The 27,729-nt window shown below is 35.2% G+C and overlaps 6 protein-coding genes across 9 annotated transcripts; 4 read left to right on the plus strand and 2 right to left on the minus strand.

The window, feature by feature from the left end:
- Positions 1-183: 183 nt before the first annotated feature.
- On the minus strand, positions 184-4,238 carry LOC143446612 (uncharacterized). The gene is made up of 7 exons (XM_076946330.1): positions 3,358-4,238; positions 2,649-2,866; positions 2,270-2,546; positions 1,829-1,923; positions 1,622-1,751; positions 973-1,216; positions 184-718 (listed from the first exon to the last, which is right to left on the minus strand). The coding sequence occupies exons 1-7, from the start codon at positions 3,527-3,529 to the stop codon at positions 484-486; spliced, it is 1,371 nt and encodes a 456-aa protein (XP_076802445.1). The 5' UTR covers positions 3,530-4,238; the 3' UTR covers positions 184-483.
- Positions 4,239-5,249: 1,011 nt separating this feature from the next.
- LOC143446613 (uncharacterized) lies at positions 5,250-7,175 on the minus strand. 2 transcript variants are annotated; one of them, XM_076946331.1, is made up of 3 exons: positions 6,775-7,166; positions 6,233-6,388; positions 5,250-5,928 (listed from the first exon to the last, which is right to left on the minus strand). In XM_076946331.1, the coding sequence occupies exons 1-3, from the start codon at positions 6,788-6,790 to the stop codon at positions 5,774-5,776; spliced, it is 327 nt and encodes a 108-aa protein (XP_076802446.1). In that variant the 5' UTR covers positions 6,791-7,166; the 3' UTR covers positions 5,250-5,773. The 2 variants fall into 2 exon arrangements, with proteins under 2 accessions (XP_076802446.1, XP_076802447.1); XM_076946332.1 differs by having other exon boundaries at positions 5,792-5,928; positions 6,214-6,388; positions 6,775-7,175.
- Positions 7,176-9,629: 2,454 nt separating this feature from the next.
- Positions 9,630-14,136, plus strand: LOC143447228 (sodium-coupled monocarboxylate transporter 1-like). 2 transcript variants are annotated; one of them, XM_076947219.1, is made up of 14 exons: positions 9,631-9,808; positions 10,004-10,091; positions 10,242-10,342; positions 10,995-11,183; positions 11,290-11,355; positions 11,431-11,550; positions 11,635-11,789; positions 11,887-12,027; positions 12,152-12,370; positions 12,439-12,551; positions 12,672-12,829; positions 12,971-13,167; positions 13,257-13,360; positions 13,462-14,136. In XM_076947219.1, exons 2-14 carry the CDS (start codon positions 10,028-10,030, stop codon positions 13,638-13,640), a joined length of 1,806 nt encoding a protein of 601 aa, XP_076803334.1. In that variant the 5' UTR covers positions 9,631-9,808; positions 10,004-10,027; the 3' UTR covers positions 13,641-14,136. The 2 variants fall into 2 exon arrangements, with proteins under 2 accessions (XP_076803335.1, XP_076803334.1); XM_076947220.1 differs by lacking the exon at positions 13,257-13,360 and having other exon boundaries at positions 9,630-9,808; positions 12,971-13,206; positions 13,462-13,602.
- Positions 14,137-16,774: 2,638 nt separating this feature from the next.
- LOC143446352 (uncharacterized) lies at positions 16,775-19,896 on the plus strand. Of its 2 annotated transcripts, XR_013113919.1 has the most exons (6): positions 16,775-16,924; positions 17,363-17,418; positions 17,551-17,676; positions 17,769-18,116; positions 18,319-18,857; positions 19,769-19,896. XR_013113919.1 is itself a non-coding variant. In XM_076945948.1 (5 exons), the coding sequence occupies exons 1-5, from the start codon at positions 16,864-16,866 to the stop codon at positions 18,322-18,324; spliced, it is 597 nt and encodes a 198-aa protein (XP_076802063.1). In that variant the 5' UTR covers positions 16,775-16,863; the 3' UTR covers positions 18,325-18,999. The 2 variants fall into 2 exon arrangements, 1 of the variants encoding a protein (XP_076802063.1); XM_076945948.1 differs by lacking the exon at positions 19,769-19,896 and having other exon boundaries at positions 18,319-18,999.
- Positions 19,897-21,249: 1,353 nt separating this feature from the next.
- On the plus strand, positions 21,250-24,015 carry LOC143445863 (adenosine 5'-monophosphoramidase HINT3-like). Its single transcript, XM_076945222.1, has one exon. The coding sequence runs from the start codon at positions 22,111-22,113 to the stop codon at positions 22,579-22,581; it is 471 nt and encodes a 156-aa protein (XP_076801337.1). The 5' UTR covers positions 21,250-22,110; the 3' UTR covers positions 22,582-24,015.
- Positions 24,009-27,692, plus strand: LOC143445861 (phosphorylated adapter RNA export protein-like). Its single transcript, XM_076945221.1, has 7 exons — positions 24,009-24,343; positions 25,134-25,227; positions 25,927-26,011; positions 26,116-26,275; positions 26,463-26,586; positions 26,669-26,749; positions 26,952-27,692. The coding sequence occupies exons 1-7, from the start codon at positions 24,036-24,038 to the stop codon at positions 27,180-27,182; spliced, it is 1,083 nt and encodes a 360-aa protein (XP_076801336.1). The 5' UTR covers positions 24,009-24,035; the 3' UTR covers positions 27,183-27,692.
- The last annotated feature ends 37 nt before the right edge of the window (positions 27,693-27,729 follow it).

Genomic DNA, 27,729 nt, shown 5'->3' on the forward strand with positions numbered 1-27,729 from the left:
GAAAGTGTTCTGTGTGACTTACGACAATAATTTGACCCTATCTGGCATTTTGTAACTTCGCTTATCTGTCCACAGCGAATTAACTTCTTCCAAGCGTCAAACCACAAGATTTTTAGTCCTGAGCGATAAACTGAAAGTAATTGGTAATATGTATATTACATATATAATTTTGATCGCAATGAGTTTCACGTAACGTTTTATTCACGAGTCATTTATGTGGTAGCAACCTTCCTGACGTCTGGTTAAGCCACGTAGATTTTTTATGCAAATCGTACGTAATTGCTCTTGCACTAGTTGAGCAAACATAAACAAGCCCACAGCAAGTATTTCAGAAAACGTTGACATGGCAAGCATGAAAAGCAATAAAAGTAGAAATTCTTGCGAATAATCCACACTCTAATAGATGTACTTATATCGCTGATTCCTACACGATTACTATAGAGATGTTAAAAATAGATGGACGCAATTCACGCAACTATATATTCAATCATTTTTGGCCTTGCTAGCTGCCAACAAGGCAACGTTACATGTTTCTTTCATTTGGTCAAAGTAATGACATGTGGCGCGGTTTTCACTAAATCTCACCACCAACCAATTACCTATTGACATACCAAAAACAAGAAACGTCAAGAAGATATCAACACAAAACATTGCAAAAACATCACGTTTGCGTTTGATGGTGCATAGCAGACAGAGTTCTTCATACGGCAATGGACACCTAAAAGAAAACCAAAGACGAGTTTACAAGAGAACCGCAACCTTATATTTGCAGGTCTCTAAACATGTAATACCATTAACTTGTCCTTTTATTGCATAGGCTACAGACATATTTCTTAGTCAACGTATGTCTATGCTCCAAGGCATATACACCTAACCTTGGTCTTAATAAGTTAACACGGCAATAGAAGTCGATTACAAAAGAGATAAGTACTACCGATCAACGGATGTAAACAGTAGCCTATATTCGCTTACCTGAATGTTTCAGATGACCTTACATCGTCGGCTATTCCAACAGTAAAAACCGCCATAGCAAGAAGCATTAAAAATGCCAAAAACGCGGTAAAAAGATGTTTTCGAAAGTACGTTTTAACCAAGAAAACGTTGTTGAAGTTCTTGCGATGACACCACTGGTATAGCATGCTCTCGTTCAGTTGGTAGAAATCAACCCCAGGATCGTTGTCATCGTTTCTTTGTATCGCTGGACATAGCTTAAACACTGCAATGCAAATCGTTTGTAAAATTATTTAAAAAGTAAACGGCTAAATGGCCTTTAATGCACAATTCGCTGTCTGCGCTGTCTGCACAATTCGCGGCAATTATACGCATCTGCGTTGATGTATAATTTGCATCTTTGCGAATGCGTTTCGGAAAACACTGCATTTTGAGAAGAAATGGTGTACAGATAGGCATACGAAATTAAATCACAAGTAAATTAATTACAATAAAACACATAACATTGCAGGTCCAAGTCGCGGTCATGCAATGCGTTTAGACTTTTGATAATAATATAATTGAATTGATATTGTAACCTATATTTAGCACTGCTTCGCTAATTATTATTACAGCTTCACTGATTAAGGGCAGCGAAACAATTTTTCAATCTAACGACATACTTAATTACCAGACAAAATATATGGCAAGTGGTGCATGGAGGCAAAATTTTCGAAACACAGCATGGAAAAGAAATGCCTGTCCTTCATACCACCAACTAACAATCTTTCGGATCTCGTCAAAGTGTCGTCCGACTCATTCTATAGCAACCAATTATCACACGTCATTAAAACAAAAACAGCAAACAAGAAATTACAGCCTGGATCTCATTTTTTACTTTTTTCTTGGATTTAATTATTTTCGACTTCTTCGAGGAAGTTTTTTCCACTTGAACCACAACGTCTTCATGCTGCAGATCCTCTAAAGCAGTTCCTGGAAAAACAAAAGAAATAGATGTTTAAATAAAGCACTTGAAGGGCAAGGCTCAACAAAAACGCGTTTTTCTATGATTTAAATAGGATATACGCCAGTCGTCTCTGCATATCGACACTGCATGTGGTAAAACCTTTTCGAAAAGCAAGTTATAATTACTGTATAACAACTGGTCACTCCTTGAACCTTCATCTGTCTTATGTTCTTCCACAGTATGTGCTTTGTCGATGCCTAAATTTCTCACAAAAACTCAGAATCTATTTTGCTTCCAGCATCTCTCATCAGAATTACCAAGTAAACAATTTATAACCTAATCCAAGTTCTATTTGCCACCTTGCCAATATACCTGTTTGGTTAGGAAGCAACGGTGTTTCTTGGTTGTTTGTGCCGTCCGCTGTCCTTGCAACAGTATTTACCATCGCACGTTCTGGTCGATACAAGCGACGGCCGTCAAAGTTACGGCTTGTTTCATCATATGGTTTGTCACGATATAAAGCTTCTGGAATTTGCTGAACTTTTATGAAAATGTCATTTAGAAGTAACTGCATAAACTTCAAGTGCCCAAGTAAACGAGCTCCGACTCGAAAATGCCAATACGCCCACGGCAATGAAAACAAAAATCCCTGAAACAAATCGAAAATATCTTTTCCGTAACAACGCGTATACTGTAGTCGAGTAATAAAGTACTGCATCCAACCAGTAACTTTCTATATGAAGTTGAATACCTGTGCCAACATGAAATATGGAATCCATTGGATGAAGAATTTTATATCATTAGGATTGTCGAGCAAAGAGAATTCCTCGGGAATTGCTGCACGCGTGCACGCGCTGTTGTTCTTCATTTCAGCGTGGTTCGCTTCCCAACAGTAAGTCGTTGTAAACGCTATAAATTCCCCACCGACTCCGGAAGATTTGTTGGTAGGATAGCAAGACAAATTTGTTCCTAAAATAACTATTTTTAGCAATGCAACACACGCTATATATTTGAGTTTGCTGGCCGTTCCATTGTTATGGCCAGGGCCAGCTTTAGGCTAACGCGAACGACGCGGCCCCGCGCTGCTTAGCAACAAAGCAAAAATATTCATTCATATCACCAAGCAAAGCTTTGATGGGAGCTGATTTGCAAAGAGTTGACATTTGGTTTACGTTATCATTATTATTATTATTATTATTAGTAGTAAAACAATTTATTTATAATCGGCAAGGGGCCCCGCCATAACTTCTTGCATAGGACACTGCGCTTGCTTCAAGGCCGGCCCAGGTTATGGCACCGCCGTACAGTTAACACCTTACGCGTTTTAGGCTTCCGTGCTTGGTCGCGTTTTGTGTTCGTTCATCGTTTGTGAACTTATTTCTTGTTTTGTTTTGCTATAACAAGGTTTGCACCATTCAATTGGACATAATACAATATACAAATGTAGTACTAGCTCTTACCGATATAGTCGCTTATTTTGGAGAGAGCGGCCAGTATCAGAATTAGATATACACCAATCCATTTCAACAACCTGTCCATACCGAGGTCAATAACGATATTTACTTCATGCTGTTGAGAGGCTTCTTCCAACCGACCGATGGCATTTGAGCTACTTTCAGCTACGTTTGCCATTTCGTTTCTTCGTGCCGTTTAACGTAGATTTTTACTACAATGATCTAATGTATATCTATGAACTGAAATATCTAATATATTGCGGTATTTGTAACTTACATAACTTATTTGTACTTATATAGTATATGGTATCCTTGCGGTTGTTTCTGTTGTTAAAATAAAACAATTGAACAAATTAAGCAATTGATCAATGATTCACCCAAGGAGATTTAGTAAGCATCGAAATCCCTTCCATTAAATTATTCATTAAAGCGCTACGAAAAATTCAAGGTTCAGCTGTCATACAGGAAGTCTCGTAAACGCCCTGCCTTCTCTTTCTTACATGACTACGTGTTGTGTGGCAGCTGGGTACCTAAAACAGTATATTGTAGGTTTGTGTTCCAAAATATCTTTCATCATCCCTGGTTATGTATTTGTCTTTCTCACTTTCACCGTTGTCTACGTTGCTTGATGTAGCGTCGCAACACTGTGATCTAGTTATAAATAATCTATGACATGCAATACACTACAATAGTCTAAATATCCTCGAGTGCACTGTTGAATACTGTTTCGATTACATAATCGTATACGGTTATTATATAGGCCAGCGTGGTCCAACTGCAGGCCCGCGGGCCAAAGTTGGCCCGCGAGCACCGATTTTTTGGCCCGCGAACTGATAGTCAGCTTTGATAGTCGCTATTGTTGAGGAAGAACCTCGACCGCAGATGTCACATTGATCAGTATTTAATAGCTAAATTTTGAACTATTCTAATTTCAGTTTTAATAAAAAAAGAGAACTTTTTTCAGTTCTAATTTCAGTTCTAATATCAGTGTCACATTGTTTTTCAGTTCTAATTTCACATTTCTTCAGTTCTAATTTAAAAAAAATGGCCCGCAATATAAAAAAATTTTCTGATTTTGGCCCGCGATGAAAAGAAGTTGGACCACGCTGATATAGGCATAGGCAATACGTTGCCTATACTTGCAATAGCGCAACGAATAGTTCACATAATGCGTTACAGGGACTATACTCCATAACAATTTACGTTGAAATAAAATTCAGCAATTACCGTTTTTCTTACCTGTCTGATTAAGAAAATATGTCCCCGTCTAATACTATTATTTGTACGTATAGTAGACTAGTATAATACAAATACAGTACGGTATTTCAGGGTTGCTGACGGGACTGTACATATCAATTTTATCATAGAAATAAGATCAAGTCGGGAAAAAATCCAAAATGCTGAAATAAGATCATTAGCAAATGGAAGTCCAACAGCGTATTTAGTTACGTATTCAGTACAAAAGATACATTAACTTATTACTTTGATGATTGAGGCCGTTTCGAACTTCTTCCGTTCATAAAATATTATTTTGGCATCAATAGAAACGCTTCTTTCTGCTCAAAGTATCTTTTATAACCCAACTGCCAAAGCAAGTACGGATAGATTTCCTTGCTAACATTGCTGCTTTATTCTCACGGGAAAAGATAGACTATAATCACTATATAATAAAGATTTGAAATGCATCAATATAAGACGAAATGGGGTTGAAAGGTTTGTTGATTAATTATCAGCTGCCCATACTGTACTTCTCATCTTTAGCATTAGGCTACCTCACACTGTTAAAACATTAGTGACTTCCATTGCACCAATAGAACACAACAGCCTGTAGTCGCAAAACTCAACTTGTCGTTTTGCTCAGGTAGCTTGAGGCACGTAAGCAGTCAACCATGACAAACCAACTTTGGGCAAACATGTATTTGAATACTGATTAGGGCGATTTCTTTAGACGCTTTTAAAGCAACAAATACCGTGCCTTTTAATTTTACAGTAATGTTTAAGACACATATCTACTACGTTCACCTATTCAGTAAAATTACAAAGCAATAAATGACATTGTACTGTAGTAATATAATACGAACCTCGCGTTACGCGTATAAACAGGTATACCTACAGTCCTACATACACGACTACAATATAATGAGTATACAATAAGCCTAATAGCATAATTAAAATATTTATTTTGCTTCGATTTAAATGATAGCACATCTAGTTAATCAGCATAATTGATGCTACAACAGCAAAGCACATGTGATTATACTATTGGCCTGTACGAGAAAAAAGCATCATAATATACATCGAATATTCGACATAAGCAAAGAATATACAGATATTACTGTCCTGTGTGTTGCAAAAATGCATCCCTAACAATTTTTTCGTGAGAAAGAGACTCGTATATAAAAGCAAATACCAATAGACAGGTTTACGGAATATAGAAATAGATATTTCTATTGCCACACATTTCCGCCTGAAAGTCCCGCAAATTTGATGCAATATCTCGAGGGACGCTTCCATTTTCTGCCAAGCTGTACTGGACACCAGTTTCGAAGTGAGCGCTATAGTTAGGGGCAAGTGGATCTAACAAATAGAAGTTAACTTAAAACAATGTAATGATATGGCAATGTTGCAAAAGCTGTAGGCCTACTACGCTCAAAGTGCTGCTAAGCTATGGTTTTGAATGTGCTGGAAATTCAAAATGCTAAGCAAACGAAAACCAAGTAGTTGAGCAGATTGTTGTGAGCAACACGGTCGATAAGTGAGCATCGGCTGAATAAATTAGCTATCATATCACCGAAACCAATGTTGCTTCTCACGTACGATTTTTTGTTGACAAAGCAGGTGAGACCCAATTAGTATTATTACCCTGCTACGTTTTTCTCACCACCGTTCTTTTCGCCGAGAAGGTTACCCAGGTACGCCCTTATGCGGTCAGATAGATTTGGCTGAGATGCGTCTACGCACAGCGAATACATCTTGGCCATGTCTTGTTTATTGACCTCTTGTCTTGAGGAAATCGGTTCATTTATATCTTTAATAACTGAAAAACAAACAAAAGTTGCTTTTATGATTAGAATAAATTTCTTTGAACACAAACACACAAAAATCTAAACAGGAATACAGATAAGTAAGTTTTCCAAAACGATAGCTACTATTATTTATTTAGTAAACAGTTCAGTTTTAATTATGCGTCTATTACTAAATAAAATATGCTTTGATAACGATTACAATCGCAACCGTCTGTTTAATACTTTTTAAAAAGATTATTAGGTTTGCTCTTTATTATTTGTTATGCGTGTCGATAACTGCCAGCATTTTCCTTTGACTATCCTATTACAATAGTCAAAGTATATATAATGGTGTAAGACATACGCATACAATGAATTTACACGGGGTTTAAACGCTTAATTCAAACAAAAAACTTACAAAAAAATCGTGGCATCTCCTTTGCAAATGTTTAATAACTTTCCAGTTCAGTTTTGTCCAAATAGAAATATGGCAAGTACATAGATGCCTATAGTAGCCTACATCTATGCACTAAACGCTAACATCACGTCTGTTTGGTGTTGCAGTTTAAGTACAGAAGCAGATATAAAACAAAAACTTCGCAATTTTTCAAAAGCTATAGGATCAAGGTTTTAGCCCTTTTTGCTTTTTCATTAAAGAGTTTGCAGTTATTAAACCAAACCAAATCTATACATTTGTAACAAATGTATATAATTTCACTCTTTCTCAAAAAAATTATAAAGTTTTACATCTGTCGACGTTTAACAAACTGTACCTTACATTGACCTTTCTGCTGTATAACGAGTGTACGATTATGTTCAACTAAAGGCCCAAAAGAAAACCACAGTATAGCAAAACATACGCTCTAACTACCTCTCCACTTCTTTTTTCCGTTGCTATAGCTTCAGGAAATCCGATAAGCCATCCACAATGGCCGACTTTTGCCAATACAAATCAGATTATCCGTTTGCTTGAATGATTTAAATCTTTTCCCACGAATGCTAGAGCTCAGCAACTTCTATTCTATTTTTTGACACGTTCCTGATTGTATTGCATTTTTATTTTATTTTTAGAGCAGCTTTTTCGAAATTCAAATTAATTCGAATACCTTCTGACTTTGCTACCGTCATAACTTCAAGCTATCACTGCAGATTTAATCAGCCAGTTTGGTGGCTTTCTCCTGTTTACGTGGCATACTATTGTTATGACGTAGTATCACGTGATTTCAGATCTTCATTAAAATTTTTCATGTTGTAAACTTTTTTCTTTGCTTCTAAATAACAGTGTTTTTAGGAAATGCTGTGTGATGGTATATAAACTATAGTTATTGCAACGATTTCCCTAAAATTGAAAATGTTCCTTTTTTTAATAATTGTTTCTAACTTATTGTTTTAAACTTGTTTAAGAATTAATTTTATGCGTGATGAAAGATGCTTGGTTTTTGAAGCTCTGTTTCTTCTTGCCGCTAGATGGCATAGGCTGTCATGCAAACATATTTTACAGCAGATAATTGCAAACCACCTTAGAGATCGAGGTATGCATGTTCTGCCAAAACAGTGTTAAAACTATACCGCATATATTTATACATTGTACAATTTGTTTTATTTTGGAAATATGCTTTAAACGGATTGAAAGCCGAGCGTTTGAGATAGCCACACACAGCCTTGAAGTAAACAATTTGCACTTTAATATTTCTAAATAATCTTCTTGTTTTTAAACTTTTAAATTGTTTACATCTTATTGCTTGTTTTTCGTAAGACTAAATACTCAAAGTTTAAATCTTGTATAACGCGGATGGAACAAACAGTGAAAAATATTGAAAAATCGAAAAGAATAAAAGCTATAAGACCAGAATAAAAATCGTCTCCAGACGTGGGAGACTTGCTTTTCTTCTCTCAAATTCGGTACTGATCACTGATTTTAATTTCCAGGTTTTGTGTATTCTTCTATGTGCTGCTGTATTATTTTGTTGTTGTTGTTTTGATGCTTTTTGTCTATAAAAAAGAAAGGATAATGATTGCAAACTAGGTAACTTTTTTCGGGCAATCGGTTAAGGATTTTAAAACATCGGAAAGGTTGAGAGCAACTCAAGAAAATCAACTTAGAAGAATGAACGAATCATCACAAGAAGGTGAGAGCTTGCTTGCTATAATTATATGTTCAACACCACTCTTTAATTTTTATACATTGAACGTTGTTTGAATGTAGTTTTGTTGTTCTTGACCTTGGGTCAAAACAAAGATATCGGCTGACCCCACACCGGTTTATGTTCCACAAACGTTTATGGATTGTTTAAAAGAAACATACGTTCTATAGATTAAAGATAAAAGGTTTCGCATATATGCTTAGTTTTTATAAACTTGGAACGTTTGCTAAATAAAGTTTTTTGTTTCTTGTTATTTTTTTTTCGAATAACCCGCAGTGCCCAAAACTTTTTTCGATCGTGTAAGTCAGGGGTTCCCAACCGGTGGTACGCGTACCACTAGTGGTGCGCGGGAGCTTTTCAGGTGGTACGCGAGCAGCTCTCCGTTGCATGCGATATATAGTAGTATGCGTAGTATAGTAGTAGTATAGTTCTGATGCGCTCTGTGCTGTGTGGTTTAATGGACTCTGTGATGTTTTGTTGGTAATTTTGCTACTTTCGCTGACTTTACATCCAGATTCATCATCTTGCAAATAATTTAATATTGGATCAAATTAGTTGTTTTGAAAATAGTGGTACGTGTTGACAATCCGTGGTGGCTAAGTGGTACGAGCACATAAAAAGGTTGGGAACCCCTGGTGTAAGTAATTGTAGGCAACAAAAAAAACGATAGACAAAATCTATTTTTTGTTTTAAGAAAATCTAAAACCTGAAACATTGTCGTGAGGCAATGTGCTATAATACAGAATTCAAATTAGCTATCCATACTAGAATTAATTTTAATTCACAGCATTCTAGCCAAACAAACAGTGTGTAAAGTTATGTAACTTTTAGTTTTTGTTTACTCTGAATTATGTAACTCTTGTTTGTCTTGGCATAACGTTTGGAAAGTTTTATCAAAGTTTTACTATTGCAGATGCTGCTCATGCAGCAATTAACGCTGTCAGTTTTTATATTCCAAGTAAACTATTTCAAATAAAACTACATTGCAACAACTTTTTTCTTCACTTTTATTCGATTTGGCAATGGAGCATATCATCTTGTAAGAAAAGCAAACCAACAATTATATAAAACTTTATAAAGTCGTAAAGTTTATGCGCGTCGTCTACTCTACAGGTTTTTTTTAAACAGCTCGTGTTTAATATATAGTTAAACTGTAACTACATCAAGATGGCAACCGCAGTCAATATTAGTATATCCCTTGTTAAGAGAAGGTGTAGGGTACAAGAAACACGGAAAAAGCTTCACAATAAAAATTGAGTGTTCATTTCTAAAGGCAAGCAAATGGGTCTATACTCAATGGCGATTAAGGTAACTTTATTCAATGAATTAAATATGAATTAGGCAAAAATTTATATAAGTTTACGAGAAGTATGATAATATAGGACTAAGAGGCAAAGCAAATAATGTAGTAATAGCGAGTAATAGTGAAAAGTAACCTATGCTTAAAAAATTTATACAATATTTAGCAGTACAGATTTTTGTACAGTGTATGTATTTTTAAAGCGTTGATTTTAAACACGAGTAACAATGACAGAAGCTAACTCAAACAACATCAATGGATTTAGTACATCAGACTTTATCGTGTTCCTTGGTTAGTGCGTGAGTTCTGCTATGATTTTGGTTTTCAAGCTTTTTTTTCTTTAAAATGACAATATTTTGTGTTTTCAAAGATATCATAATTTTATAATCAACAATATTCAGATGTTCTCATTAAAATTATTTTGTATTTCTTTGTTTGCAGCTTCCTTGCTGCTTTGCGTTGCCATCGGAGGTTTTTATGCATACAAGGACAGAAAGAAGAAAGTAGACAACTACTATTTTGGTGGAAAGAAAATATCTCCCGTAATAAAATATTGCATAATAACTTGGGATATATTAGCAACCTTAAAATAAAAACGGCTTCACGTCCATACTATAAATCTTTTTAACCTTTTAGGTTCGTAACCGATGTATAATAATTGATAATGTCACATTCTCTTTATGTAAGATCACAGCATTTTTATCAAAACGATACCCTGCGTCACGTGCTATAGCATCATAATATACGGCATTGGTAACGTTTACAACAGTGTTTATATCCCTACAAAGGGAGGCGAAACAAAAATGGGTTCGGTGAGATTTCAAGCAAAACAAGGGATGTGCATAACGTTTTAATCACTAACAACAACGTTTTAAAAATTTTCTTTTACTTTGAAAACCCCAATAAATAGACTTTCTTCACATTACCAGTTACCGGTACTTTCATAAACAATACAAAAACAAAAACTGGTAAGCGGTTTAGGGTACCACGGATTTTTTACTGAAAAATGGTGCCCGCAAACTCACAAAATTTGGGAATCTCTGGTTTACAAGAATGAATGAAATGTCTATACCTCTACGCTAATCCAGCGTCTTAGCTGTTTTATTTTTGCTACGGCTCGAGTATAGCCGTTGCAAACAATATCCATGCACTAAACAGTTAATCGATTTAAAACTTTAGAAACGTCTGCTTTAGATACCACTTGGCATATCTATGTCAGTCACGTTTATATCTGCTGTTACTGTGCTTGGCTATCCGACGGAGTCCTACGTGTATGGAATCATATCGTTGTGGTATGCTTTCACTCTGGTTATTCCCAATATCATTGCCTGCTTGTATTACATTCCTCTTATCCATCGTCTGCAGGTTACCACAATTTATGAGGTTGGTTTTAAAGAAATGAAAATGATTCATAATTTTAGTCAGGAGCCTCGAAGATGAGTTCTATACGCAAGTTTTTATTGTGTGTAACTTTTGTGTTTTCCAACAGTACTTGGAACTTCGATTCGATGTCAAATTACGAAAACTTCAATCTGCAATAGAAATATTTAACCAGGTAAACATTCAGCCTGTTAACGTTTTGGTCTATATATAAAAAAGTTTTATGTTTTTTTGTACCTTCATTATACAGACGACTTACATGGGGCTCACCGTCTACCTTCCTGCTCTTGCATTGAATGCTGTCACTCCTCTTGCTCTGACCTGGACAATTATATTAACCAGCGGGATTTGCACATTTTACACTGCATTTGTGCGAAAAAGATTGATAAAGTTGCTTTGAAATAACTAGCAAACATGTCTCAACGTTTCAAAATTTAGAGTGTTTGCATTTCAGGGAGGAATGAAAGCCGTGGTATGGGTAGATACTATACAAGCTGGCATAATGCTTGCGGGCGTACTTGCGGTGTTGATAAGGACGACGATGATTGTTGGAGGTTTTAACAATGTCTGGGTTGCTTTAGAAGAAAGCGGAAGAGACAACTTTTGGGAGTAACTATAATAACAATGTTTACTAAATCATTGTCGTAAGTAATAGGTTCATTTTTTTCTCGGTCAAAATAATTTGATACTAAACTGTTTTGAACAGTTTTAATCCGGATCCAACTCTACGAAGCACTGGCTGGACTATTCTTGTTGGTGTCAGTGTCACTCAGAGTATTCTCTGTTGTTGCAATCAGTCAATATGCCAAAGATATCTTTCATGCAGAACGGAAAGGGACGCAAAGCTGTGAGTTATACTTTTATTGTCACCTCTGTTTGATTTGGGCCATAAGCAGGTAAATGTCACCAAGTAGTAAAAAACGTCGTTAAACTGTGAAAGTTGCTTTATTACTGCTTTTGTTTTATTTCAGCGCTGCAGTGATTTCACTTGTACCAAAGATAGTTATATCATCTTTATGCACAATAAGTGGTTGTGTGGCATATACCTACTTCAAGGGTTGCGATCCAATTAAAGCGAAAAATGTTAGTAAACCAGACCAACTGATGCCTTACCTAGTCCTACAGGTTTTTCGTGATATGCCAGGCATGACTGGTTTCTTTGTAGCTGCAATTTTTAGTGGAACGCTCAGGTATGTTGTCAATGGTGATTTGATCTCAAAATCATTATTAGAAATATAATGTTTAACCTGCTGCGCAGCACTGTTTCCTCTGGCATCAACGCTTTATCAAGCTTGCTTTTGGAAGACTTTATTGTTCCAGTAAAACCCCAGTTGAGCCAGACCGCGCAGATCGTAATTAGCAAAGCTACAGGTAAACTGAAGCACATTGTAGACATAGTTTGTGTCAAACCCTATAAAACCGTGTGATCGTTACATCTTTCAGAAGCTTTGATGTAGATTTTATCGTTGCCCTATGCTATTTTTACACCAGCTTTAATCCTCGGGACACTGGTAACTGCTGTGGCTTATTTGGCGTCCGCGCTGGGTGGCAACCTTGTGTCGGTTGTATTGATATTTAGAGGACTGTTCGGTGGGCCGGTCCTAGCCACGTTTACTTTGGGAATGTTTTTTCCATGGACCAACGCAAAGGCATAACACATACAAGTCTCACTTCACTATTTTTGTATTAGAAATGTTACATGCATGCAAGCTATATATAAAAAATGTTGAGAAAATCCTTAAGATTTGCGTATTTGAATTTTTAAGCGCATTTAACTTTTATTCATTTAGGGAGCTTTTATTGGTCAAATTGTGGGCACAGCGATTGCCGCTTGGATGTCGTTTGGAAGTATGATCCACGGCAAATCCCCGGAGTCCTTACGAAAAATGCCCACCTCAATCGAAAATTGTACCAATCTTGCACGTGAAAACACAACTGTTCATTCAATTCAGGACTATACAATTGCCTGGGACACTACATCAGCTCCGTAAACAAAACAAAAAACGTTACACTTATAGCCATATTAGTAAGTGCCAATTAAATTTTACAGTTGAAAATGAGTTGCTAATTTTTCAGAGAGAAGGTTTACAACCCACTCTACGCCATGTCGTTCATGTATTATACAAGCTTGGCTATATTCTCAACCGTTGTTGTCGGCTTGATCGTGTCGCTTTTGACAGGTTTAACGATTTTAAAAGTTTCAAAAACTAAAATCTAAATCTAAAATCAATTTGTTTATGCTTTTGATACTTCCTATGCTTGCAATGTATTCATATAATAGGTGCAAATAAACCCAAGCATATGGATCCCAAACTCTTTGTTCCGTTTGTGGACAACAAGCATCTACCTGATAAGATCCGTACTTTTTTCCGTTTCGGAGTTCCTGAGATTAAAATGATCAAAGATCAAAGCCTGTCTGCCAAAGAAATAAGAATTGAAGACACACCATTGATGTCGTAAAACTTTCAGTTTGAAACAAATGAAAGTATTTTGTACATACAGCATATACCGTCTTATTGTGGTACCTTGCTTTATGCTTTGTATGATTAATATTTCAAGCTTGGTTTTTGTTATTTGAAAGTTTGCTGAACGCATTATCGTGCGGGTTACTTTATGCCATGTCAAGAAAATTAATAAGAGATTTCTATTGCTAAACCATTCACTTAGTGTAGTAAATTCTGACAAGCATTGATTTCGTATATTGAGCATTGATTTAAACTCAAGACTTACCTACCATAATTTTTCAAAAGCTGGTGCTGCGTTTAATTTTGCTGTTAAAAGGACTGGATCTGCTGTTAACAAAAAGCAAATTTCAAGCGGAACAAAATAGTACTGGGCATGTGCCGAGTGCTAGAACGAACGTCACTATTTTTAAGTGTTCCCACGAACCAGAGCTAAAGTTTTGGTTTAACGTTTGCTTTTTTGTTCAAGAAACGAAAAGTATAGCCTAATAATTATTTCAATGTTTGCTGCTGGGAATAGTCTCCGATCTTGTTGCTCTTGACAGAAGTTCAAAAATTAGAGCATAATACGTCACTCTTGATTTGTTTTAGAGTTTACGTTCTTAACGCTAACATTGACACAAAACGTTGCAACAACTCCCTTTTGCGACAACAACGTTATACGCAAAGTACTTCTACTGTAAGCGCAGCAATTATCTGGGAACGTTATTTTGTTAGCAGGGTAATGGACATAATAAGATTAACACGTATATACTTACTCTAAGTTTTTACTTTGACAAAGGACGACTACTAAAAAGTAGTAGTAAAGAGTTTCGTAAGCAGCGCAATGTCAAATTGTTTCCCAAGTCCAAGCCTCTTATTGATTCCATTTGTCCCATGTTTATTGCCTTGGTTTTGCTGAAAGTAAACGGCATTGATTAAAAATATCATTGACGGTAAGTCGATAATTTTGAAAAGAGCATAAAATTGCAAAAATGGCAATTATCGTACGCGATAAACGGTGCAAATAATTAAACTTCTAGTGATAGGTTGATCTTAACATATAAAGTTGTCAAGGAATAAAATGTTTCAGTTGCCTACCAGCTGATAAATGCGCTCTAAAAGTGCAGGTAAAAACATGCTTTTCTTTACCACCTACGCAAAAGACATGTGTCTTAATATTGGTGGCTCAAACATCTGCTCTTTTTTCATGGATGGAACATATCTTCCGATTCCCAACCAACTTTGTTGTCTTCGATGGGTTTCTTCAAAGAAATTCCCTGCTGCTTCATCGGATGGTGGTTGTTTGATGATCAACGTTTGAATTTTATAAGTGCTGGTTCTTTACGATGGTTCTTAAATAACTTATTCGATTTTGTTATGATAAATAACTTATAACTTATAAATATTTATGTTATAAATATTATACGAAATTTATGAAATTATTTTCAACAGCCTAAGTAATCTACTTGTTTTGTGATGGTTACGGTCACGTGATCATCTTTCTCTTGTCAGATGTTGTAATGCAACAAAAGATAATTTTTTACCTGATCTTTTTTCGAACAAACGTAGCTCAAGATAGCATCAGTTGATGTCCCACCATTTTATACGCGGCAATTAAAGCTATTTCAAGCCTTTCCTTTTCTTTTACATGTATTTTTATACCAAATGACATACTAAATTGTCTTTTTGATTATGCTCGTTCGTAAATCTTTCATGACTGTTTCACTGTGTGCAAGGTACTTTGCCTTAAAAATCGCTTCAACTGTAATTTGTCAAAGATGAGGAAAATTTTAGGAGCATTAATTAGTCTTGCGTAGGCTGTGTGTTTTTCAGCATATTATGACAAGTATAGGTTTCAAAAATTGTTTGTTTTAGTTATCGTCAGCAAGAAATTACAGAAGCCTAAATGCTTCAATTGAATCACCTGACTATTATTCAATTTGGTATAAAATTTTGTAAATAATTTTTACAAATAAGTCAACCTGCAAAATCATAATATTGTACGAGTAACAACAACAAGTAGGGGCTAAAATGGAAGATAAAATGTTTAATGAATCTCATTTAATGGAACTTCAATCAAACGTAACCCAATAGATGGTTTGTGCAATAAAAGTTAAACAGAACTGACATTCAAGTCTGGCCAAATGACATTTCAATAAAAGCGCATATGGAAATATTGCAGAAAGAGTATAGGCATGTGTGCTTGAGAAATTACGATTAAATGACAGGACTCTTATTAAATGTCAATCACCACAAAACCTGCTTATAGCTGTACATGTTTTGGCTTCCTATAAATAAGTAATAGACTTATTATACATATGATAAACCGACCATCACATTTTCGATTATGCTGTCACATGTCAAGATATGCTGGAACACAAACCACATACCACAACAGGCAAACTACCTTGCACACAGTGAAGCACTTATTAAAGATTTACGAACGAGCATACTCAAAAGCACAATTTTGCATGTCATTTGGTATAACAATGCATGTAAAAGAAAAAGAAAAGCTCGAAATAGCTTTAATTGCCGCATATAAAATGGTGTGACATCAACTGATGCTATCTTGAGCTACGTTTGTTCGAAAAAAGATCAGGTAAGAAATTATCTTTTGTTGCATTACAACATCTGATACATATTGATCAACATCTGATACATCTGATACATTACATCATCTTATACATATTGTTATACAGATTAATCATCTCATAAAAGCTCTTTTCAATTTAGAATATGACAAATGATATCTATTTGTGAATAAATAGTGGTCAAAGAAGCCTGGACTCAATATGCAGAGTAAGAGCGATAATTAAAGCTTTACACAAGATGAGGAGAGAAGTGAATGACAAGAGAAAAAAGATTCTAAATTAAACTGAGCGATTATATGACGTACCTGACAAACGATGGATGCTAGCCTGGATGCATCTAGGCAAGTTGCAAGAGCCTTTTCAGCAGCTAGAATATTGACAAGCACGTATACAAATGGTTATAGCAAGTTCAATATAACTACGATCTTGTGGATGAGTATAAGTTTCAAACCAGTTCCGAAAGCAATATACGCTACAAAATTAATCGTTTTTAATTTTATGTTTCTTAGCCTCTTAAAAGAATTTTTAAGTTTAAATTATTTTCTTTTTTAAGGTTTTTAACCATTTTAAAAGTATTGTTAAGTTCTTAGACTTCAATACAAATTTGACTTAAAAATTTGCTGAAGTATTACGTTTTGACGTGAGACAATGATGACATTTTGGATGATGATTGGGATTGTGATGGTCCACACATCTGCATGTTTTCAAGGTATTTTTAAACTCAGCAATAATTACTATAATTTAGTTAATAAAGTTGTTCAAGCAGTTAGTCAAGTCGCCTTTATAAACTCGATTTTATTTTAGAGATAGTGTTATACGCTCCCCGTAAGAAATTAATTACTTGGCGTGCTCCAGTCATCCAATATCCTTCACTACATATTATATGTGGATAACATAATTTATCGATTGTTAGTTTCTTTTTACACGACATAAAGCAATCAAGCTGCTATAGTGTACTATAATTTCACTTGTATAGTTTTACAGTATATATTTATATAACATTGAATGCGTATAGATAACACTGTACTTTCAAAGCCAAGGAAACGCATATATGCCATTTTGTTAAGAATAATCTTATAGGTTTAAACAGACTAAACAGGTTTAAACTTGGAGGTGCTAATCAAATTTTCAATGGTTTTTGTTTTAGGAGAAGCCTTATCGCTATCCGGCCAATCTAAGATGAGTGATAAAGAAGCGGTGGAGGTAATTGGAAATGAAACTACTTCGTCACAGCTTATTAGGGTTATTTAATAATGAAAAAGCTATTCTGCTTTCTTAAGCAAAAATACTACTTTAGCGGTATTGATTATACTTTTTTTTGTCTTTGTTTGATAGAACGGTCAAGGCGATGATGTAAACAACAAACTTTTTAAACTCTTATTAAACGATGGTGACGAATTAGAGCAAGAAGAACTGAAGCAACTGGAAAACGAACTCATATTCCACCGAAATCTTAATGAAGTCAGATATTTCTACATGATAGCTTTTTAAACCGTGTCTTTAAGACTTATTTCCTTTTCCTTTTTAAAGCCTACTCTTCTGACGTGTTTTAGCGTTGGGACGATATGGACAGCCTTCAGAATTTGATAAACCAGGCGCTTTCTGGTGGAATTACCAATGATGCAAACGATATATCCAGCGATATTTTTAACACTAACAACAAAAGAGGAGAAATGGATTTTCCCTTGATCATCAAACGACCATCATCTGATGGAGGAGAAGAAAATTCCTTTGAAGAAACCCTTCGAAGACAACAAAGTCGGTCGGGAATCGGAAGATATGTTCCATCCATCAAAAAAGAGCACATGCTTGAGCCACCAATTTTACAACGCATGTCTTTTCCGTATGTAATAAAGAAAACCAAGTTTTTACCTGCGCTTTTAAAGCGCATTTATCAGCTGGTAAGCTTTCTGAAACATTTTATTCTTTGACAACTATTTATGTTAAGATCAACCTATCACTTTAAAAATTTGATTTTGACTCGTTTATCGTGTACAAATAATATATCCCTCGGTCATTTTTTATCATTTTAAGCTCTTTTTCAGATTTATCGACTTAGGCCTACCATCAGTCATATTTTTAATCAATGCCGTTTACTTACAGCAATAAATAAACCACAAGTGGAATCAACAAGCAGGCTTGAACTTGGAAGATAATAATTTCACATTGCACTTTTTAGTGCCACGAAGCTAGTACAGGCCTACTACTACTTTTTAGCCTCATATTTTTTCAAAGTAAACATTTTGCCACAGTAACTATATTGGTATTAACTATATGTTGTGTCCACTTAACGTTATAAGCTTATATATATTTTAAATATGGCTTATGCAGTATATCTAGAAAGTTATCTACCTTAGTGCGAGGTGTGATATAAGTTACAGTCGACTGTTTTGACGTTTGCTTCTGTCACAGTCGCTAAATGTGTTTGGTTATCAATTATTCACAGCGTCTGTATATATGTAAAAGCTTCATTAATTCATCAATACTTTTTGTCACTTTTGCAAAGTATTTTACAAACTGTGTTATAAGAATATGGTTTTGTGCATATAGTTGTTTGTACCTGGTGTGCTAATTGTAACATATTACTTGTAAATCGTGCTAAGCTATGAATCAATGCAAAATCAGCGCAAGAATCCATAAAGGTCGGTAAAGATTTTATTTTTTTTCTAAAATAGTTGTGTTGAAGCAGCGTTAGACCTCATCCTTTTACATAGCTATGTATGGTGAGGCAAAAAATATACCGCACAAATTTTACAAATAAAAACTTTTTATCCTGCTTCTTCAAGCACGGGTTTAAAATTCCATATACATTGATACAGGTTCTGTTGTGTTTTTTAATCAGTCAAGAATAAAGCAATCAAATCAAGTCTTTCAGAAGCAACACGATTGGGTTATAAATAATGTCATCAGACTAAAAAGAAACATAAGCAGTCGGCAGAAATCAGGGTTTTTGAAAAAAAAACGTAAATTTGCATCTATTGCATAAAGAACTATCTGTCAGCGTCAGCAGTAGGCCTATGTATTGTGTTTCGGTTGTATCCTGATGTAACGGGCGAACTACTGTGTACTTGACAACATTGCGTCTTCACCAGCAGCACGCTCTTCGCACAACGACGTGAGCACTACTACCACTAATACACTCAGACTTCGGCATGAAAATGGACGTCAAGTAATCTATAATGACGTTTTGCGTAAACGGTTAATGCGTTGTGTAGTCTATTCTGCGGATACACAATGAGCATATTACATCAGCGTGGTAAGACATATGATAATTGATAACATGTTGCCCTATGGTTTGTTATTTGGCTTCACTGCGGCCAATGCACAATATCAAAAAATATGGATATACAGTGTGAATGATTTAAGCTATGACGTTGTAGGTCTGTGTGTTATCAACTATAATGTCAAACATAAAATAATGCGCAGGCAATGATGGGATAAATAGGGTGACCTTGTTTGGGTTCGGCAACCCATCCTAAAATATTTACCAACTGATGTGATGTCAAGGAAAATTTTTTATTCTTTTAAAGCAAAAGTTTATTAATATATCTAGGAAATGCTAATCCAGCTTGACTATGGCGAACCGATGCAACACAATTGCCCGCTTGCAAGGCCTAAAGATGCAAAGCAGTATTCAAGGACAAACAGTGTAACGAAATTATGTCACTTGTTATTTATCGCATTTTGTATTTTACCGTTTTTATGGTGAGTAAATTGTCTAGTGCGATGATTAGCCTACTTCACGGTGTTTTGGTTTTGGGTCGTGGAGGCTGTTCAATAAAATGAGTTCATTTCTTGGGTTTTACTGATGGTGTCGCCGTTCACCGTGAATGTAGGAAGACAGCCTGGCATTCGAAAGCAAGAATATTCGGTTACAATAGTACAGCAGGTATTAACGAATATGCTGAGTCACTAATTGTAGTAAAAGCCGCTTACTTTCATCGTTTCAAAGGGAATCATATTTACTCCCAGGGCCCACCTAGTTATAAACTATATAGGCTATAATCAGGGGTGGGCAAACTACGGCCCGCGGGCCGCATGCGGCCCGCCGGCACTTGCAGAAACTCCTACTCATCACTTATTGTTTTAATTAAACATTTTACATGACAAAATATTATTCCCGTTACGAGTGTGTTTTTCTCTTCACTTTCAGTGCGTAAACACACTCACGTCAGTCGCGCATGTATTGCAACATGCTCTCAGCAACTAGCCGTACACTTCTCACACATTGTTTGATCATAAAATACAAATACGGTAGCGGCTACCGTAGGCCTACCAGTACTTCTACTTTCCTCCAAATAGCTTTTCATTGTTATTTGAGACGCACAGTTTAATGTTTTCTACTTCGACAGGATTTTTGTTAAAAAATAAAAGATTTATATTTTTACTCTGTTAAAATAAGTTAAGAAGCGAAAGATTGAAGACGAAAGTCGTGTTTTCAATAAGGAATGGACTGTTAAATACAATTTTATCGAAATTAGGAATAAAGCAGTTTGCTTGTTATCCCGTGAGTCTGTGGCTGTTTTCAAGGAGTATAATTTACAATTAAGAATTAAGAATTAGAAGTACAATTTAAAGTTTAAACGTAACTGAGTGTGAAATACAAAAATTGTGTTTAATATGAATATGTGTTTATTTACACACCGGGTAAATTTTCCTACTTTGTAATGAGAGTGTGCGGCCCCCCGGCTGCAACATTTTTTCAAATGTGGCCCTCAGTACAAAAAGTTGGCCCACCCCTGGGCTATATAGTTTAAAACAGCACATGACAAGTCTGATAGATAGATAGATAGATAGAGTATCTATTAAAGGTGTCTATAATTGTAAGGATAACCAGAGAGTTCAATTTCGATGATACAATCAAAAATTAAATCTTTTTAATCACTTAACATGATATCACAATGCTTCTTGAAACAAGTGGTTCCTATAAACGTGAAAAATGTAGCAACTTAAATATAATACGATTTTTACTGTATGAGTTCAAAGGTAGGGGTTGAAAGGTAAAGGCAAGAGGTCACGCTTTGGCGTTACCTGAAGATTATAAAGTACAGGTAGGTAGGCTACAATACCTTATACTTATACAGATATAGGCCTAGGCAACTTAGTAAGCTTTGCTTGACCACAGTCTCTTCTGGTTCTAAACAAGGTCAAGGTACGAGTAGGGTGTTAGGCTATGAAAAGCTATACATGCATGTAGTGGGCTAGTGTACTGCGCAAAAAAAGAAAAGTGCGGTAAATTTATCCGCCAGTACATGGCTCAAATTAAACTGTTGGCCACGCGGCTGTGGCTCACAAACTCACCTGATTGTTGCTGAGAAACTTACATGCCTGTGGCTCACAATTTTACGAGCCAGTAATTTAAAAACTCTGTCGCCTGAGGCTAAAAAACAACAGTCTATATAACCCTAATGACGCACACAAACAGTTACAATAACCTTCGACCTAAATATTATATGGTTGTACAGTCGACAGTATATGAGGCAGTAGTGAAGGATTGTGCTATAGGTATACTGGTATACAATGGGCGTGCATTTCACTTAACAAAAAGCTTTTCTGATGTGATGTTTGGTTGACTGTACGCCGCCTTAATAGTTTCCTATAGATTGATAGACCCTTTCCAAGTTTTTTTCCGGGTGGCACCATCTTTTCAAGCAAACCTATATACTTATCAATAGAAATTGTTGAACCACTTTGATTTGGAGTTTTATAAGTTTTATGGTAGTTTTACAACGTTTGGCTGTAGTGAAAGTTTCATAATTCAATAATTATAGTATATAAGTTTTTAAGTTATGCTTGAATCTTGATAGGCATACTGAACTATAACACGTATAGCGTAACATCCAAGTGTTAAACAGTTTGTGTTGATTGTTTGTGCTGATTGTGTTATTTACATCCATGGGTAATCAAAAATCAAAGTGCCCTTTTTGTGAGGTTGTAGAGACCATCTACAATGAACCCAATGAAGACAGCACTGATAATGACAGAGTTTTATCTTACAATGACAAGTATGCGATATTTCCTGATAAACATCCAGCAGCTAAGCACCATTACCTTGTGGTGCCAAGAAAGCATATCAACAATCCTAAAACATTGGAAGGTGAAGAGCATGCCAAAATGGTAGAGGAAATGTATGGTTTTGGCAAGCAATATCTTGAGTCTTTGGACACTGCAGAATTGGCTACAGATGCACGTTATGGTTTTCATTTTCCACCATTTATTAGTATTGAGCATTTGCACCTTCATGTAATATGTCCTGCATCTAGTATGAACTTTACACACACAAATTTGTTTCGAGAAAACACTTGGTATTTTCTCAGTCCTCCGCATCTAGCTGAAGTGATAAGGCAAAAAGGAAGCCGAGTTTGATTTCAATCTTGAAATTACTATCAATTATCAACCCAAGTTTTTTTTATTATTTACAAGTCCGTGTTATTTTTTCTAACATTCCTTTAAACCAGGTTAAATGTGATTTTGCAATCTTTTTGAAAGCCATGCATGTAGTTTGATTGTTTCCATTGTAATATACAGTACATATATATATATATATCATTTACCATTTATGCGGTGCATTATGTTGTAATCTACCTTATCCTGTAATAGTGCTATATCTACCTAAACGGTGTCAAACACTGCAATGAAACTAGTGTTGTGTTTTTGTGTGATTGCTTAAAAGAAAAATATAGTATGTTAGACAACATTGCATCGATGTATGGTAACTTGCCAAGTGTTATAATTCCTGTCATATGTGCCTTTTATGATTTCATAATTGCCTGTATGTAATAGTTACGTACAAATAAACCTGTTTAACTTCGATAGTGAAGGTCAAGTATTAACAATATAATTATAACTTTGTCATATTATGTAATAGGCAAAGATAGTAGTATGCTTAGTTTTTTATGTATTTAAATCTTTCCTGGCAACAGAAAGTGTAACCCTACTTTTCCAGTTTTGTAAAGTACCTTATATTATGTTACAATGCTGTACATGATTTAATCACTGCTAAAAATGATTTTTAAACAAAAACTAACCATATGTACGTAAAGTCATTATACAGTTTTTTGACAATGCACGTTCATATACTGTGCTGCACAGTGTTTGTTGGTTTATTAGTTCACTGAATATCATATCATCAGTCACAATTGATGATTTATTTTCTTGTCATATATACTGCAATTATAAAATCTTTGAATTAGTGTAAATGCAGAAATTGTTTAAACTCAAAAGTTATCTTGCTTCAAACTGCCGTTGTTCTTAAATCACATGAAGTACTAAGTTGTTTAGAAATGATTTGCTTTATTTTTTATATGTTTCATATATATATATATTACTAGAAAGTTTATTGATTTTTTAAAAACTGTTACTAATCGTAAAATTCCAATAGTACTATGTGTAACAGCATTTCTTGTCAGTATTTTTTCTTTTAAGATTCTTTATGTATTGCACAAATGTGTAAAAGTTCATCACAAATAACATTTTTGCATTGTACTTCAGTTTTTCTATCGATTTGTAACAACCTTCAAGAACTATATTTGTTTTACATTTGTGTGGTAATATTTTTGCAATTGGCCGTTTACAGTTTAACTTCAATTGTTCAACTTGGGCTTATTGATACCTATATAATAGCACCAGTTTACGCTGTGGATCAACTAGTAGTACGGTAGTGCTTCTGTTAACAATAGCTTAGTTAGTAGAAGTTTGTATTGTGCTTTAGAAAAGAGTAATTTACAACAAAATTTGTGTACTATTTCATTAGCGATGTCTACAAAATATAATTCTTTAATAAAAATTATTCACTTTTAGTGGTAGCTAGCATAATGTAAATGATGGCAACAGCTGCTTCATATCGTTTAAATTCTCCTAGCAAAATTGATGAGTCATCTTCTGAAGAAGGCGAGTTGCAAAGCGATGATGAAGAGGATTTACAGCGTCAGGGAAAGCGTTTGAAGGTATCACCAAGTGTCACTACCACAAGTCTGTCTTCTATACCTGAGGCATCTGGTTTGGCTGCAGAAACACGACCCATAAGAAGAAAACCAAATAATATATGGGGAGCAGTGTTAGCAGATCAATCATCCATTGACATTTCAAATAGTTTTGGTGTCGTTGGAATGAAAAATTACATGCAACGGTATTTGTTGAACTTTATAATTATATTTTCATTAGCCTGCCTTCTCCAAATCTTTACATCAATTTTCACTTTGCATACCAAGTGGATGTGTTTGTCGGGATTAATTCAATTGGAATTACCAAGTTATTGTGAATTGAAGCCCTAGCTTAGGAAAAAATATGTAAAATTTTGTGGTACCCCTATCTTACTTTTCAAATGAGTCTAGAAGACCTTCCAAATAAACAGATCCTTAGTAAGAATAACTTTTTAACGCATGTCTCTGTATCTGGCACTATGCAATATTCACTAGTTTTTGATTACCGGTACATTTAAGTGTATGGTTTTCACAATCTAGTTTTTGCATCGCTGGTAAGAAAAAATTCTGTTTGTTTCAATGGCAGGTGTTTTTCGCACATGAGTGTGGACATTGATGGTTTTCAAAACTTCTGAAGTTATTTTTTTTTAGATAGTAAAGTTTCAATCCAACGTTTCCATAAACTCAAGAAACGTTTGACATAAACTTACATTTATTGTATGTAGTGTAGTAACTAACTGTTTCGGATAATTTTTTAAAAGTCTGTTGAAATCAAGAGTTATCTAAATGCATTGTTTTAATAACATTTATCTTATTTTGATGTTTTCTAACTTGAAGTCAACAGAAAGTTTTGATAAGTATTGTGAAAATTGTACTGGTATTAACGATAAGTTTTCACTTCCTGTTTTTAAATGAAATTTAAAACTTTCTTGGCAAATACACTCATAAAAACATGTATATAATGATTTTGACATCATAGCTTAGTTTTATTTTTAGCGGTCCTGAATCTTTTTCGTTGGAGCTTGCAATGAAAGAAAAGAAACATCATTTAGATGAAAGCAGCTCTGATGAAGAAGTAGGACCTTCGAAGGTACTGGTTTGCCATTTTGGGGATGTTTCTATGCAGTTGTTTCAGACATTTCATTGATCAGTTACCCATTCGTCACTATGCACTTGGCTTGAGCACTTACTGGAAATTGGATATCAGCTATTTCCTTAAAAGCAGTTTTTCCCAGCCTAAGGGCTTATTTTATGTCAACTGAATTTAAAGTTTTTGACAAACACAAGTTAGTTGTAGTTTTGAGATACTTTCATTGTAATTATGGTTATATCAAAGCCGGTCTGGTACTGCAATTAATATTTCTTCAGTACAAACCACTTAGTTTGTAGAAGTTCAGTCAGATATGTTTCTATCAAAGAGCTCATTGTAAATGTGTGCTGAAAAGTAGACTTGGCATTTATCTTGTTTCAAAAACTGTTAATACATAAATTGGAGTTAGTTGTCCTGTATGCTGATTGCTGACTTTTATTTTTTAACTTTTGACATAAGTGTACTGTTTCATTTTGTTCACCATGTGTTGTAGCAAGCAGTAGAAGGAGATGATTGTGATAAGTAATTTCAGTTAATTTTTTTGATTAGATGTTTTATGAGTTAGTTTCAAATGTTTGCTTGTAAAATTTCTGTTTGTGATTTGGTACTTAGCCTTTGATGTATTGATGTAGTTCTGTTGTTTGCTTCAACAAGTGTTTTAAACCCACTTTTCCAGATATGTGTATTGTTGTTTTCTAGCCAATGAGAGTTGAAACCATGGATGAAGAAATGGAAAACTACATGATTCAGCGTCACTTTTACAACCAGAAAATGAATTATGGAGGTAAGTTTCATGCTCCAAGCATATCTTTCACGTAAGTTTCATTTTTATAGAAAATCATTATTTTTATTATGGTCGATAAATTTTTCTTTTCCTGATTTAAACAGCCCCTTCGAGTGGATTAAAGCGAAAGCGTACTAAGAAAAATACAAAAGCAAAGAATAATGTCCCACAGTATAAACCTGGTCAGAGGGTAACTCTTAACAGAAAAGTTGATATTGGACAAGATGATTCTGAAGACAAAGTTGCCGAGGAGTTGACATACAGGTTGTTATTATTATAATTTTAATTAATTAAAGTTAATGATATGCAGGCTCATGTACAAACTAATTGTTGAACACAATTTCAGAACGATATATCACTGAAATAACTCAGTAGTTTGCCTGAGTGTGTTATGCTGATGTAGGTTTAAGATTCATACTCACTCACATGAAACAACATTTTATAACCAAAGATTATGGGAAAAGAAAAAAGACTTGGTCCGAGCTCTGGTCCATACTGTTGGTGTTGAGAAGTCCTTGCTTCTGTACAACAAGACTGAAGCGGTAGAACTCTGCGGCGGTATGATGACACTGCAGGTGATCATTAGAGCTGTGGGGATTAAAAGCTGCATTTCCATGAACAAAATGACATTTTTAACACATATTTGATGGAGTTTAGGGCACAAGAAGAAGAACGCCTGGTGGGACGTTTTTACACCTTTTACGCAATGATTCTGACATAAACCAAGATGATGTTAACGTGAGACTTTTTTACTGAAATAATATACGTAAAATTCTTTTACCAAGCTGATCTGCTAGTTCAAAAAGAAGTCTGTGCCCTATATACATTGCACAGGATTAAAGAAACCTACTTATTGTAGCAAAAGTTAATAAAAGAAACATTAACAAAACGTACATGCAACTTTCACTTATCCTGTATTACTCAATGCTTAAATTTGCAGAAAGTATTTGAGGCCGATTACCTTCGCGAACGTGAGGTTAGATTAATGTCGAAGAAAGCCAAAAAACAAGCAAAGGAAGCCCCCATTGACGTTGGAGAAACCCCGCAAAATAGTCCTCGCATGGAAAGTTTGGACATGACTAGCTGCGACCCCTCACTCGAGTTGCCTGTCAAACCCGAAGAAGAGGAAATGGACGACATGCAACTGGAGCAAAATGGCTCTAATACATGAAATGTTTGTTGCGTCCATTTGTTGTTTTTCGATCTTATTTGGTGCCACGGAATGTCCCCGTGCTTTAATTTATTCAATCTGTATTTAGCTTTTCCAGATGGCTTGCAAAAAACTGGTACACGTTTCGCACGATCATGCGGTTGATGTAGCTTAAGGCCTAATTTCAGAGCAGCTTTTTAGATACCAGCGAAACGTGGCGTTGCCAACTATCGTAGTCACAGCATATATGTTGCGGCTGTTTCGCAACTGCCGAATCCGTATTCTGCTTTTCACTGCTCGTAATTGCGTAATTTAGTTTTTACACTTTGTCGCATGGACAGTACTTCGTGTGAACTATGTTTGTAATCATGACTTCGATATATGTGCGGGGTTGCTTTAGCCCGTTTGTTGTGATTGTTTTGTTTTAAGTTTTTCAGTTCCTCAGCAACACGAAACATTTGCGATACCGATGAATCGTTTTTCGCACAATACGATTTTGCTTGTCAACATTATCATAACCCACTCCCATGACTGATTAGTTTGTTTTTATTTTTTCCGCTCCACGGCG

Source organism: Clavelina lepadiformis, chromosome 2 (assembly GCF_947623445.1).
Source record: "Clavelina lepadiformis chromosome 2, kaClaLepa1.1, whole genome shotgun sequence".
In the NCBI taxonomy this organism is placed as follows: Eukaryota; Metazoa; Chordata; class Ascidiacea; order Aplousobranchia; family Clavelinidae; genus Clavelina; species Clavelina lepadiformis.

Coding starts and splice junctions, on each gene's coding strand:
- LOC143446612 (XM_076946330.1), bottom strand. CDS start 3,529: ATGGCAAACGTAGCTGAAAGTAGCTCAAATGCCATCGGTCGGTTGGAA. Junction 2,867..3,357: donor CAAAATAAGCGACTATATCG/GTAAGAGCTAGT, acceptor TAGTTATTTTAG/GAACAAATTTGTCTTGCTAT. Junction 1,217..1,621: donor CTTGCCATATATTTTGTCTG/GTAATTAAGTAT, acceptor TTTGCATTGCAG/TGTTTAAGCTATGTCCAGCG.
- LOC143446613 (XM_076946331.1), bottom strand. Junction 5,929..6,232: donor TCTCGGCGAAAAGAACGGTG/GTGAGAAAAACG, acceptor TCTATTTGTTAG/ATCCACTTGCCCCTAACTAT.
- LOC143447228 (XM_076947219.1), top strand. CDS start 10,028: ATGACAGAAGCTAACTCAAACAACATCAATGGATTTAGTACATCAGAC. Junction 12,028..12,151: donor ACGGAAAGGGACGCAAAGCT/GTGAGTTATACT, acceptor GTTTTATTTCAG/CGCTGCAGTGATTTCACTTG. Junction 12,830..12,970: donor TTCCATGGACCAACGCAAAG/GCATAACACATA, acceptor TTATTCATTTAG/GGAGCTTTTATTGGTCAAAT.
- LOC143446352 (XM_076945948.1), top strand. CDS start 16,864: ATGATGACATTTTGGATGATGATTGGGATTGTGATGGTCCACACATCT. Junction 16,925..17,362: donor CACATCTGCATGTTTTCAAG/GTATTTTTAAAC, acceptor TTTTTGTTTTAG/GAGAAGCCTTATCGCTATCC. Junction 17,419..17,550: donor GTGATAAAGAAGCGGTGGAG/GTAATTGGAAAT, acceptor TTTGTTTGATAG/AACGGTCAAGGCGATGATGT.
- LOC143445863 (XM_076945222.1), top strand. CDS start 22,111: ATGGGTAATCAAAAATCAAAGTGCCCTTTTTGTGAGGTTGTAGAGACC.
- LOC143445861 (XM_076945221.1), top strand. CDS start 24,036: ATGATGGCAACAGCTGCTTCATATCGTTTAAATTCTCCTAGCAAAATT. Junction 26,276..26,462: donor GCCGAGGAGTTGACATACAG/GTTGTTATTATT, acceptor TTATAACCAAAG/ATTATGGGAAAAGAAAAAAG. Junction 26,587..26,668: donor GCGGTATGATGACACTGCAG/GTGATCATTAGA, acceptor GATGGAGTTTAG/GGCACAAGAAGAAGAACGCC.